The 14,252-nt window shown below is 46.1% G+C and overlaps 1 protein-coding gene across 1 annotated transcript in view; it reads right to left on the bottom strand.

Annotated features, from left to right (window-relative positions):
- T265_13195 (hypothetical protein) overlaps positions 1 to 14,252 on the bottom strand; it is a gene marked incomplete at both ends in the record, with an annotated part of 48,403 nt that overhangs the window by 9,848 nt on the left and 24,303 nt on the right. The window contains 2 exons of the mRNA XM_009167712.1: positions 4,697 to 4,940; positions 6,467 to 6,624. Coding sequence (XP_009165976.1) covers positions 4,697 to 4,940; positions 6,467 to 6,624 — 402 coding nt within the window. The remainder of the gene's footprint in view (positions 1 to 4,696; positions 4,941 to 6,466; positions 6,625 to 14,252) is intronic.

Raw genomic sequence — 14,252 nt, 5'->3', positions numbered from 1 at the left:
TATATTTTTGAATCCCATACTAATACCATATTAGATTACGGAATGTCAGGAAGGCCAGACTAGTGAAACTAACCGCTGAATGCCAAAAATCTACTGAGACCCTCAACTCCACTAGATGTTGACCAGACAGACAACGCTCCCTCAATATGCAGCGAGCCAAATCTTCGTACCAAACCCAGACAAACTAAGTCGGGATTGGACCAATAAAATGACCTGCGGTCGTTGTATATTCTCACTCACGCTCTTGCGCTCGCTAATTCAGAATAAAGCTCTTGCGTTCCTTGTTGGTGAGTCTTCTTCTCCGGCACTAGGCACAGGATCAGTAAAAGTTGCGCTCGGCTTCTAACCCTATTGTGAAGACAGCATCCTCATTGAATTACTCAAGTAGACTAACCGCCCTGAGGAGCTTCTGAGACTTCCTCATATCCATTCTACTTGTTGAAAGTTGTGATATTATTCCATTCGCATCTCGCACACTGCCATTTTTTATTGCTACGCTGCAGGTCCAGTCAGTGGTCAAAATTGTGCCTCCAGTCTCCGTCTGTGTCTCACCGAACTCGGATGTCTTGTTGTCCCGCATTCGATGATTTTGTGCCAAGCAGACTTACGTGTCTCACCTGAGGGTAAACCTCTGGGAAGCGCAGAACAACAAGCTGAATTGGTCGAGGAAATGGATCTTGTTATCGAGCAAGTAGAATATTTGGATGAACTCAGACGAGCGCAGCCTGGATTGATCTGTCCCAAACTCCATCCGTATCTTTGATGATCTATTCTTAGTCTCATTTTTGCATTGTACAAACTAATGGCAGTGTGGTCTTCTGTCGTGCTTGGATTATTCGACCTGATTAGTATTATTGATTGTCAGTACTGGTAACTTTGCTTTCTGTGTTCTCTGCGTTATCGGTTTGATTTCCTCCTGATTTGATTACTAGCTGTTGATGTTTTCGATACATATCATGCAGTTACTGGTTTCTCCGGAACAGTGATTCTGGCTGAACTGACAATCTATAAAAACGCTTTTAATGTTCCACTTCTGACAAAATTCTTTATCCCGCAGTGCGTTCCGGAGCAGAACAGGTCCCCATTGTTTCTTCGCCGAGATTTATCCAGCTGTGATCACAAAAAGAAATGGGCAGTTGGTTCTTCTCTAATAACGCCCATCAGGTTTGATTAATCGCTTTAAGTTTCAAGAACCTGACCGCTCAGTCTAACAATAGCCGATTCTGAAGAATGGTATTTGACTTGTTCCGTTTAGGCAAATAAGTCAGCCGTTCTTGAAACGCAGGGATCTGGGAACTAAAGAACGTATAGCCCACCCGCGTCACACCTCAATCCTCCTTGGTATTGTTGTGCGTTCAGTTCCTGACGCTAGAGTTTAGTTCACCTGCAAATGGGAGACAGGACTTGGCGGTGATGTCATCATCAGTAAGTTTGGGCGAGCGGGTAGCTACGCATTGAATTCGAAGGCTTTGACACACAAGTGCGCGATAGGGCCATTCCTGCCACTGCCATCAACCATTGGTGAGAGGGTCTCGGGGTCCCCAGCCAGGCAGGCGGCGGTTGCTGTCGCGACCAAGGAGTATAAGGCCCTTCGGTCAGATAACTAACAGTCAAGTGATCCAGCGACGTTTGTTTGTGCGATGAGAAGGGGTTGGGGAGGGACATCGGTGGACGCTGAACTGGGCAGGCAAATGATACTTCCCGGTTTTCCAGGTGGATGAAGCGGGTTTGGTTGAGCCTTCGACTCAAAAGTCTGACCCACAAGGCAGTGGGAGGACGTAGGGTTTTGTTCGGGGACCCTGACTCTAGCCTTCGAACATTTCCCGAAGCTGATGACTCAACAGTCTGACCTGCTCGGTTGAAGGTCACCGCCAATCGTTGGGCGATGGGAGTGGGCGGCTTTTAGGGTCGATATTTTCCAACCCATCCTTTCTCGTGTAGAAGCCAGCATCGCTGCTTCCATAAATATGGGCACGCTGGTCGTCTTACTGCATTCACATCCCTGTTGTGGAGGACAGTACGACTTTAGCCCCAGACCGCCTCGTAGCACAATGATTGGTAGTACGCGGTCTCGCTGATCTTGTCATGGCTGCTCCTTGGCCTTCCTGTGGAATCCAGCCAGTGTAGCCCACGCGATCATTTCAGCACTCAAGCCCGACCACCACGTCAAGGTGGAAGATTTAGCTCGGTGCAAAGTATTGTCATGCCTCGATGTTCTTCGGAGAAATTCGTCTACCAAATTACTCATCGTAATGTGAGGAGATTTAGTAATTTTCGAATGGAGATTGTGTCCCGTGATTGAATTCAGTTTCTTGCACAAACAGGAGAAGCACTGTACAGATGTTTCGTCTCATGAAACTGAAGTACGATTTTCTCTATACTCTGTCCACCTGCGAGTCAATCCCAAAGCTGATCAGGCGCCCATTGTCCCATGTTTAGATGTTCGAAATGCTAACCTGGAGGTCACCGGTTCGGAATTCCCTACCGGATGTTTTGAGAGAGGCGCTGATGATGAGTCCCAATAGGAAAGGAGCAGCTGGACAGTGCATTTCAATACAGATTTGCTTTGCTTACAGGACGAAATCTCAGTTCGAGTAAAGTCGCAGTCGTCTGCTTACTATCACTGAATCAGGGAAGCTCATCGCGCTTGCCTAGCTCATTGAGTACGATTGAGGAATACGGATGTAGCGCTCATCGATCTGGTATCTAAATGGCAAAGCGAGAGGGACCCACACAAAACTCAATCGAAATACACTGTGGACATGTAATGATATGATTCCAGAGATGTTATTTGATATTACTGGCTTTCTCCGTGTGAGTCAGTAAGTCCTCGCGGAGCCTTTCGTCAGAATCAACAAATCTACCAGATATGTGTTATGATTTCCGCGAGTTCATTCAGCCAAATTCACTGGTCTGTTCTCATCTTTGGCAGAATGTGGCGCCACAGATTGTTCAGCCTAAATTCCGCTTTCTATTAATCACTGTCCAAAATGGCCTCGTTCAGGAAGTTGCTGTTCGCGCTGGTTATCCTATGTTATTCGGACACCAAGCATTGCATAAGCCTAAACGTCCGATACGGGGAGGAACATCTCAGTCATATTCAAGCGCAATGATAGCGCTGTGGAAGGAGAGCTGAGCGGATGTGATCCGATTACATTTTGTAGCCCGAAATGTCACTTACTCACTTCGATGTCCGAACACGTGGACAGGCGTTGTACAAACAGACAGACTGACTTTGGTGAATGGAACGTAATCAATAACGACCGATCCCTCCTATGCTGCAATTACTTGTGAACAAAAATTCGAACCCGGAATGTATAGTCTTTTGTTTATTACGACAAAATCCATCCATCTGTTTGACATGTAACACTCAATTGGGGAAGGGTATGTAGTTTACACGAGGAATGTGGATCAAACATATATATGGGATAAAATGGGTTATTTCCCGTGGAGGGCCTTAACGATTACATCACAGTAGGTTAGGAGACAAATAGTCAAATCGATCCTTGAGTTCACTTTGGCGCATTCGGCATCTGCGTCAGATTCAACAAAGACGACCCCGGTTCCTGAACACACACACTTGTCGGTATACCAAGCATTTCGGAGGGAATTTTGTCGAGAAGGGAATCCAATCTATGCTGCGAATGCAAGAAACACTAAACAGCTTATTGGGAAACGTCATCAGAGAAACTCCAAAGAGCCTCGAACCCTCGATCACTTGCTTAGTGGTTTGAATACTTAGCCGTTCAGTCACGAGCGCTTGGCTGACCAGAAGTATGATTAATTCAAATGTGAGTGAAGCTCAGTCCTCACTCACAGGATCCACATCACGTAGTTACACGATACTTAGCCGTTCAGTCACGAGCGCTTGGTTGATCAGAAGTATGATGAACTCAAATGTGAGTGAAGCTCAGCCCTCACTCACGGGATCCACATCACGCAGTTACACACTCTGACTGGCTCCTCGAGCAACGACTTCTCAGGTGGAAGCTTCACTCGTCGGTCGAATGTTTATTACTTATCCGAGGTACTTATACAGTGTTAGTAGTGCGAAGATGCGAGAGTTAAGTGGAGTCTAGCTAGTCCATGCTATCAACAGGCCATTATTTTCGGTTTTATTCTCAAGACAGTACTTATCATATCGAATAGAATGGGATGGATTCCTGACTCTGGCACGCTTTGAACAGCGTTCCTTCACGAGAACAAATAACCTGAGGCGATCATTTCAAGGAGCACATTGCATTCAGAAACAGTCGCGATAGCACAGTCGCGAAGAACACTCGATTTTGACGGGAGACTCAGGTGAATGGAAATGATCTCAAGATGGGACTTTCTAGCGTGACCAAACTGCTCTACGGACCCACTGACTAATGAAGTGTGGAAAGTACGTGTTAATCTGCACTCATCGATCTCGGTTGACCAGTCGCGTTGGAGTCACTCCGAAAGTTTTGAATTTGAGCTACAAGTGGCTGTTTACCTCACTAGATCCCCAAACTGAATTCAGTAAGAAAGTGGAGGGGTGTTGATAGGAAGGACTTTGAAAGTACTGTTGCGAAGCCATCTCCCCAAAGACAGGACAGAACAAAAAAACTTCTGAGGGTATTCTTTCGGAAAACTAAAAACATGCACGCCAATCGTGACGTAAAACCACACGACACCAAGTCAAATGCCAGAGGGTGAATGTGGGTGATCGGACTTACCAGTTGTATAGGCTATAATGCCTGCTGGCTTGTAAGCCAATGCGGAATGGGGTAAATGATCGAGTAGGTTGGACAAAGCTGGTGGGATAGCAGAGTTGTATTCACAAGTCGTGACAATAATGCGATCGACTTGTGATACGAGGTGTACCAAGTCGGCCAATTCCTTCGGAGCTTGATTTTCCGGGTCGGAATAGAACCCCCATGGGATCTGAAGCAGTGGGAGGTGGATATTCAATGGATCTGTGAAAGTTTGGAAAGCAGAGAGAGCTTGTCTTGAAAATACGTATCCTGACCGGAGATCAGATACCTTGAAAATTTGCAGAGTTTTTATTTCACTCACAAAATGGTAATGTAACGGTGATACTACTAATGGGAGGCGTGCGAGTAGTATGTTTTGTTCTTGTACAAAACCTTGGGTTCACGCTTAGGTCTATCGCTTCAGACCAAAGGCTGACAAATTTGCCACCAAATTGTACTTCTTCTCAATGTAGATGAACTGACTCAGACACTATTGTGTCTTAGTTCGTCGTGTGTATGTACCTCCTCCCACCGAGGGTGGTGTATTCACACCGTCATAAGTGGTCCAAGTGGTTTTTGAAGTCATTCCACTAGACTGATTCGGCTGTAACATTCTTTCGGTGCGTAGCTGCCACGCAGCTCGAAGGGAGCATGAAGGCTGAGATACTGCCGGGTCGCCCAAGCCTGGACAGGAGTAGTTGAGAATTCGGGGTTGGGTTCGAACCACGGACGTGTGATTGAATGACGCTCGGAAGTAGGAGTCCGACAAGGCAGTGGACGTTCTTTTCTAGGGTACCTATCAGAGAGCCAAGAGGAGTTGATGGTGGCCTACTTCGCTCACAACGAGACGAATTCCGGCAATTCACGCGAAGGCTACACTCTGTTAGATGGCGTCGGAAGTTGCCTGTCAGCCAGCAACTTTCGCTGCCTGTGTTGAAAACATATTTCACATGAAACCAGAGGGATTTTTGTGTTGATTAAATCTACACGGCGTTAGGAATGCCTTAAGAAAACTGTAGTGCACAAAGCAGGGAGCCCAAATGTAGACAGGAAGCTCGAGACAACTTAGTAGGTGAGGTGCGAAACTACTCACCAGAAGGTTCGTGGCTTGAACCCAGCCCAACCTTTTTGATTCCGCTTTTCTAGACTTGGGCAACCTGGCAGTGGTGTTGTGAAATATGTGTGCGCTTGAGTGCGCTACTTGTAATCAACACCGCACTGACGATGTTACATCGATTGGTTTGCAGCCCAGCTGCCCGGAGAACAGACCAGCAACCGAGCAGGAAGTAGGTTACTGCTCCCGCTTTCTTCCAGCTGTTAAAAACAACAACGATTAAGAAAGGATAATGGGTGGAGCCTCAAAGCGCATGTTTATAAGACCTGATCGCGAAGCAGCGCTGGTTGATTTAAGTCCGCTGGATTAGTCCACCCCCAAACCTTAACCCGGAGATGCGGGAGATTTCATTCATCTGAGCTCTGTTAACGACCAGGCTGAGAGAAAGGACTTCGCGGATGCCTCGTGGGCTTTATCCCACATGGCTGGATGCATCAGTGAGGAACGCGAACCCTCACAACAAGACAGGCTGCACTCGCTTCACAACAGGATCATGGATGTAAAATTTTTGCAGCATAGACTTCGGAAGGTAGCTTAAATATACATCCGTTTCCACGGTATTGAGCATCGAACGAAAACTGAGAGAAATAGAACAAACCAATTTCGTAAACGAGCATAAACACTGAAATCTTACCCACAACCTTCACAATATGATCTCGACTCTTCAATCGTTCTTGGACTAGGTGTAATATTCTGTCATTCAGGCGTCCGGGGCGAACGGATGAAGCGAACAGAGCTGTTGTGCCGGGACGCATTGTGTTTTCGTGGATGCAGTCACGTGAAATGAGGAAACTGAAAAGGAAGGGGAAAACTGGATGTAAAGCTTGGTGTTAAGCAACTTTTGTCGTATTCAGCCAACCGTCTAACGACCAGCTCTGTAAGACCTGCGGTTCGAAGCCAAACGGCTGTATTCAATCACTGGTTGGGAGGTCGCGGGTGCGAAACTCGTAAGATGCCCTCAATCAGCACGGAGACGCACTAGGTATTGCGTTAAGTACTTGAGTAGTATTATGCACACCACCGACCAACAGTCCCCGTTTTTCAACTCCAAATAGACCTTCGGTTCTGTGAACGAGAAGACATCTCGATACAGTTCTGGATGATGACAAATGGTCTCGAATTTTGCGAACAAAAGTCGTGCTTTCTAGAAGTGTTGGAGTTTATAATAAAGCGCGCACCACATCCATCGGGGCACTCTTCTGTCGTCACTCCTGTCACAAACTCAATCACGAAACGCCAACCGCAAAGCAGCACAAATTTTATGAAAGACTGCCGAGTTTCGGATTTGCGTACGGGGCTATTTTGTCATCCAGCTGCGACCAGTCCGTACTCTAAATGGACTGTCTGAAGTGGTACCGTGTTTCGACCGACGTTTTGTTCCTTAGAAATTCAATGGAATTTAAATTCCTTTAAATTCGTCCATTGGTTTACACGTCTGTAGCTCACATTCAAGAACCCCACTGGATGTACGACTGGACCATAGTTGTGAGTATCAGTACTCACCGGGCTATATATCCAGGAAGTAAACAGATGCCATTACAATCTGCCAGGGTATTCATTCCTTGGTCACAACTAAGCTGACCATCAGGACAGCTCATATGTACACTGTCCACGTAGAACCACTGTGGAACAGCATGATGAGGTAGAATAGCCAACTGATTTGCGAACCCCAATTTGAGGAAAGATGTCGGATGCAGAATAGTCTTCGGTGAAACGAAAGGAAGGAGGCCTTCGCTGCGGGGTTATTCATTAGAAGATGCCAACTGACCGGTTACAGACCATTGGACAGGGAAGCAAAACTCTCATTTGCATCTTATTTACAAAAACTGGACATCCATTTTCTACTGAATATGTCTTCTTGAACTTTCCTGGACATTCATTGACTCCAATCATTCATCACTCAAATCCAAGTAAATGTTACAAAGCGACTCCACAAATTCCGCAACAGATCTCCATTTCTCAAGAGACGCAAGGCGAAATTCCACGAACAACGCATACTACTCGCGTGCCTCCCCATCAGTAGCATTACCGTTACACAACACCCATTAAAGGTCGTTCGCATGCCATTGATTTTCATTTACCTTCGGTGAAAAGGGCAAAAAAGCCCACCTCACACGGATGCGAAAACCACATTGGTTATAGACGATTGCCGGATCACATCACTCTTGTTTGGACAGTTGTCATCCTGTCTTGGAGCAATTATTCTGAGGAGTCCACAGCACTTGACTCGAGTTTCGCTCTCATTAGAGCTAGTCAGCAATGCAGAGTTGAACTCCGCACATCTGACATACCAGGAGAGTGTGTTACCTCACTTGCACAGGGTTTCAAAGAACCCGACATTACCATGACTAGTCCTGAGGTTTCCTGGACATAGTCCGAGTCAGAAATAAACAAACGGAAACAGCCAGGCGATTGATGGTAGTGTGAGAAGAACGGAGAGACTGAAGATGAAGAAGTCTATAAGTGGAACAGAGGAAGAATAAATTCACGAGATAAGTGAAACTTCCACCTGAGGTCCTCATTCGAGCAGCTAATCAATAGATGGCCTGATTTCCGGGATGGGGGGACGAATGGCGCTGTACCCTCTCTAAGTGCGAGTTAATCACATTGTTGATCAGCCGATCTTGGCCGAATGGTTCGGCGCTTAACTACTAGCCGGAAGGTCACAAGTTCAAAACTCCTTGGAGCTTCGCACACAGTTTATGGTATCAAATAAGGATGAGTTTTCAGAATAGATTGGCTTTGTTCATACTCCGAAGTATCCACAGTCAGAAGCCTCAGAAAATTCCCACTCAGCCGTCGGTTAGATGCGGGGTTGGTGCAGTAGGCTCATTCGACCGCATGTCGCTCGCAAGTTCCATCAGTAGCATATGCCATCACACCTGTAACACATCCCGTCAATAAAAGGCTAAGAACGGCTTGACCAAGTCATAGGGGGATCGCTTGGATTTCGGAAAAACTGCTTACTGGATGTGAATATTGGATGTGATAGTGTCGTTTCACCGAAGGAGGTGGCGAGTGACATCAGCGCCTTTCACTTGCCACGGCTAAATTCTGGGGTGCGCTAACCCGCCAGGATGCCGCTCGGATGGGCGTAAGCTTGACCTCAGATCACGAAAGTAAGGGTATACAAACTGGCTGTATGTATGAAATCAATATGAACGTTGGCTTTTGCTTCAGTTTTCGAGAAATGTGTTTCACGCTACTGTCTAAAGTGGGGGAAGAGGTAAGAGCTTTCAAGGATCACCGCGCAATTCGAATGCATATGACACTCGTGGACGAGCCTGGTACAGCTTTGACTGGAGAAAACTGCGTCCCTCGTAATGGTCGCCCACGTCTTCTTGACGATACAAACTACTCGTAAGGTTGCTGAAAAATTTTCAACTACCCACGGTCAGTTTTGTCCTTCTTGAGGCTCACCAGGTCAACAGAGTCGCTGCGTTTCTGTCACAAACAAAAGATTCAACTGGAATTCGGTTGAGTAACCCGTTAAAGCCAAATTAGTTTGCAGACGAGAATGGTTCGCGAATCACGTACGATCTAGACACATGTAAGAAAAAAAGTCATTCAGCTCTAGCACCCTTTCGGTGCCTAGCTGCCATGCCACCCGGAAGGAGGGCTGGAATACTGCCAGGTTTCCCAAGCCTAGACAGGGGAAGTCGAGTGGCAGAGGTCGGGTTCGAACCACGGACCTTCCGGTCGGTAAATTCGCGCTCTAACCACTTGGGCCATGTCACCCATGTAAGACCTATGGTTAACGAAAACCAGAGAACTCAGCCTATTCGATTGGCAGGCGGAACCGGTCTTGGGTGGTCAAAGAGTTTTCAGCAACATTACGAGCAGAGTTCCTTCAAGGAATTTACAACGAATATCTCCAACATCGTACCAACGGAAACATGAGGCGGCTTTTGAGCAGCACATCCTGTTGAACAGAGTGTAAGCTGAGTATTCTGTCAAACAGGTGAGTGTATTTCGAGACTCGCTGACGTTGCCTAAACCTCCCAGCTGAACAAGAGTTGCAACTACATTTATCGGCATTCATAATACCATAAACGGCACCGCACCTAAGATGATTGCTCTTTGACACTGTAAGGAACTGCCGAACATGGTCTGAAGCTTTTTCAATGGAGACATACGAGCCATAATCACGTGGCGTAAATGTTTGGTTAACTGAAACAACACAAGCGATAAATTTTGAAGTCTTCTCCACACAGCAATGAAACACGCAAGTGTAAGAGGCACTACTTATTTATGGGAAAGGAGTTACGTAAATGTAGGGCCACTGAACAACTGCAACATTCAACCCAACAAAAGGGAGAAGTTTAGCCACTTTTCTTCAGGAAAATTAGGTCACATAAGCAAGGGCACAATGCATTAGATATGTTATGTCTGTTAATTCGCCGACCTGTGGTATCTGCTGCTAACCCGCTCCAGTGCCTAGTGCCACAGAAGACTCACAGAAGGGAACACAACAGCTATATTCCGAGCAAACGAATACGAGAGCGTGAGTGCGAAAAGTACAACGGTCTCAAGCTATTTATTGGAAGGACACTATCTGAACTTAGTCCAATGCTGACGCACGCGGTCTGGCTTTGGTACGAGGTTGTGACGTGTTGCATATTGCGGAGGGCGTCTGACCATGATCAACGCTGACTCGCGCTGTCTAGGTTTGATACAAGGCTGTGAGGCGCTGCATGTTGAGGGGGCGTTGTCTGTCTGGTCCACATCTAGCGGAGCTGAGAGCCTTAGTAGATTTCGGGCATTCAGTGATTGCTTTCAGGAAGCTGAACTTCCTGATAGGATACGATTCCTCTTAAGAGAAAGAAAATACTTCGGTATCTCCCGGAGGATGGAGCTGGTGGCTACATATATGAAAAGGAGACAAACTCAAATTCGCCTGATCGACGTTAGCGGAAGAAAAGGTCTGCTCAGCTGAGTAGTCCACAGATCAGATCATAGGTTCATGGGTTTGCAGCGGACCAAAGTGGTGGCGAGACGGCACAAGTGGTTACTGATGGGAATGTCCGTGGTTCGAACCCGACCTCTGCCCCTCGACTTCCGCTGTGTAGGCTTGAGCGACTTGGCAGTATCCCAGTTCTCGTTCTTCGGTCGGGTAACATGGCAACTAGGTACCGAAAGGGTGCTACAGCTGAGTGGGTACAGCAGATCGAATATAAGTCTGATTGATGGGGGTTGTGTTGATTGGCGGGTTTATCTAAATGAACGCATTAAAGAGCTAGAGCAGGGCACCACGTGAAACAGCTGCACCAAGGAAATAGTACGTATGGAGGACATGCTCCAAAAAGTTCCCATGTAGTTTCAAACGAAGTGTCTGGATGATTACGCAGAAGAACACCTCCCCTTGCACATGGGATCTGGTATAAAAACGCACTACTTAAGAATGTGAGTAGTCTGAATAAAAACAAAAGCCAGGGTCAAAAATCCATTTCACTGCTGTAACACCAGACTGTCAACCCCACTTAGAATAAAAGGTTCGACTCACTATCCATTACAAACAGCTAATTCATTTCAGTTTAGTCCAAATTCAGTATGGTACCAGATTTTTTTACACGAGCGACGTGTCTGGATGGGTCTGTTCGTTAGCCTGGAGTGGAGATTAGATTTTTTGTACCAGGTGTTTTTTAATGTAACGTCTAGTCCTGTACATGCACACCGATTTCGTTCTAACGAGTCAGCCGTATAAACGGAAGTGCCTTCCTGCTTCGTCTCTCGCACATTCCTCGAGTAACTTACGGTCATCTGCGGTTCTGTCCTCGTGTATTATTAATCCTAAATATTCGAGGATAGAGTGAAGAAAGTCTGCCCCAATCTATAGTCTAAATTCAAAAGCTTTGTGATACAGCCACGGGATAAACCAACACTTTTATCTCTATGGAATTCGTGAGAAGGACATCGCTACTCCCATGTTATCCTCGGTATCCCATCAGTATTTGAGCATTACTCTCACCGATGTTCTGGACAGTTCCGTCGACTTTCACCGCCCGTCGTCCGAACCGACTTGTTTGCCGTGAAAGTGCACGCGAGATTGACGGTGGCAACACGCCGTAGCTGCTTAAACCAATCATATCACTGGAATTTTGAGTAGCGATTCTAATGGAATCATAATAGGCGTCAAGTTGTGGTGTCAAGAAAATCCAGGGAGGACTACCGCACAAAGACTTGAGGATTCCCAATTGCGATTTTTTCTGAAACAGAGGCCAATCTATGCTGAAGAATCGAGAAACACTGCAAAGCCGCTTCACTTGTGTTAGGAATCATCAGCACCTCACGAAACTCTAGACAGTCTCGCCGCCGAGTGGCAAAGTGTTCCAACTAACAACCGAAAGGTCCTAGGTTCGAAACACTCTACTGGAGATGCGCACTGCTGAGTCCCACCAAGGATGATGCAACCACTGAGTACTTTTCGGCTTTTCAGTATAGATTGGCTCCATTAACACAACGAAATCTAAGGTGGTCGCAACATTCTCACTTTTACGTGTAAAAACATCTCTCTTAAAAGACTGGTCGCCGCGCAACACATGCCGATAGTGGCCGTGACAAAAACCATGGTTACTGTGTCTGAATTCGGCTCTGATGGTCGAACCAACGTTATACTTCGACTAAATGGAAAAGTGTGACTACAGTGGATGAGGCCAATCGTGGAATGCGAATGTACTCTCTAGTGTTTTCAAGACCACTGTGCCACAAAAGTACGGTCTATATTTTTTGGATATCTATGAAATGACTTTCTGGTCGCGGTTTGGAAGCGCGGTGCTCCACAATGAATTGGACCCAATCTATGAACATCGACAAGCAAGAGATCACGACGTTCACCTAATAAAGCAAACAAGATCGAGTATCTAACAGACGGATCAGAGGACAGGATTAACCGGACAGGACCAGTTATGGAGTGCAATTTAGGATGTTCAACTTCCAAGATCACCTGGACTTGGGCCAGTTAGAATACGAGCGAGAAATTCTACTAACAGAAGTACTTACCGGGGAAACAAATCATAATCAAAGGTTACCACCTTCAGAGTCACATGTATAACTCGCGCATACCACTTCACAACAACGCATTGATGATTTCACCACGATTGGTAAACAAAACTGGGGAATTTACCGAGCCTGAGCTATAAACATTCTCTTCTATACTATATTCCAAGAAGATCTGCCTTGAAAAATCAAGCAAGCTGTTTAACAGAACAGAAGAAAATGTTTGAATTGAGAAAAGATCGAATGAGGAACAAATAACATGTTGTATTTGTGACAGAATTTGATGGTGGAAAACGGTTTTAGACCAAATGGGCTTGAGGACAATCGCCGCATCAGAAAATTGATTGGATGGTTGCAAAGGCATCAATCCAAGCGAATCACCACATCGTATTGGTTGATGCATTCCTGAAAATTCCCATTTATAATAAGAACACAGATGGGTTGACGAACATGTTTTCGGCAAGGTCTTTTCAAGTCATACAATTGCAAAGGTTAAGAGAGCAGTATTTAATATGATTGAATGAGTATGGTTTAAACGGAAAGGAAATCGAGTGAGACGACATTGGCTACCTATCAAAGAACAATTAGTTCAGGTCACCAATAGGATGACTTGAGCTAGTCAGCGCGGGGGGTGCTGTAGTTGTGTTCAGCAAAAGGTGCATGTGTGAGAGGAGGTGAGTTGGACCATGGTAAGTATAGCACACGAACAAAGCGTTTTTGCCGACAAAGGGTCGGGTCGCGATGTCGGCGATAGCTTCAGCCACTGCAATCTTGCGCTGCTGTACTGATCTGGGTTGATTAGCCGGCGCCTTGTAAGCAACGCGGAAGCTTTGGCTGGGTATCACGTTGTGTGCAGTGTCAGCTAAATGTTGTACTACAGATATAGTTATCGTTCTCCTCGTTCCAGAAGCTACCAGGGTGGATTGTGTTCCTCCAATCTTTGGCTGAGTTGCCTAGTCGTGCGTCCGATGTATTCCGCTGCACAGCAGCAAGAGAATGAGTATACTGACATATTTTGAGTGTGGACAGGCCCTCTATCCTTGAGATTAAAGGGACACAAACGATGGCTGTGAACCAGGTTTGGAGTGTGGCAGCCGGGGAAACTTTGTTTAGACTGGTGGAGAGTTTTCTGTTCAGTAGATCGGCCGGTATATCTGTTTCAAACGGGAAGCTGATGCATTAATTAGTTAGTTGGCCAAATCAAAGAATAAGTTTCGAAATACGGTGCTCATTGTGTCCGCAACGGCATCTCATCAAGTATAACCGTATGTCTATGTACCTTAACGTAAGATATTGGTTTTTACTCCGCCAGAAACCAGAGCCTTCAACTAACAGGATCGCATTGCGCTTTTAGACCAAAAGTGTATGAAGGGACGCACACAAAGCAAGTTTTTCGACCATGAGCAGCTCACGGCTGAGGAACA

Source organism: Opisthorchis viverrini (assembly GCF_000715545.1).
Source record: "Opisthorchis viverrini unplaced genomic scaffold opera_v5_45, whole genome shotgun sequence".
Lineage (NCBI taxonomy): Eukaryota > Metazoa > Platyhelminthes > Trematoda > Opisthorchiida > Opisthorchiidae > Opisthorchis > Opisthorchis viverrini.
The sequence above is the reverse complement of the archived record's forward strand: the minus strand, read 5'-3'. Positions and strand labels throughout refer to the sequence as shown.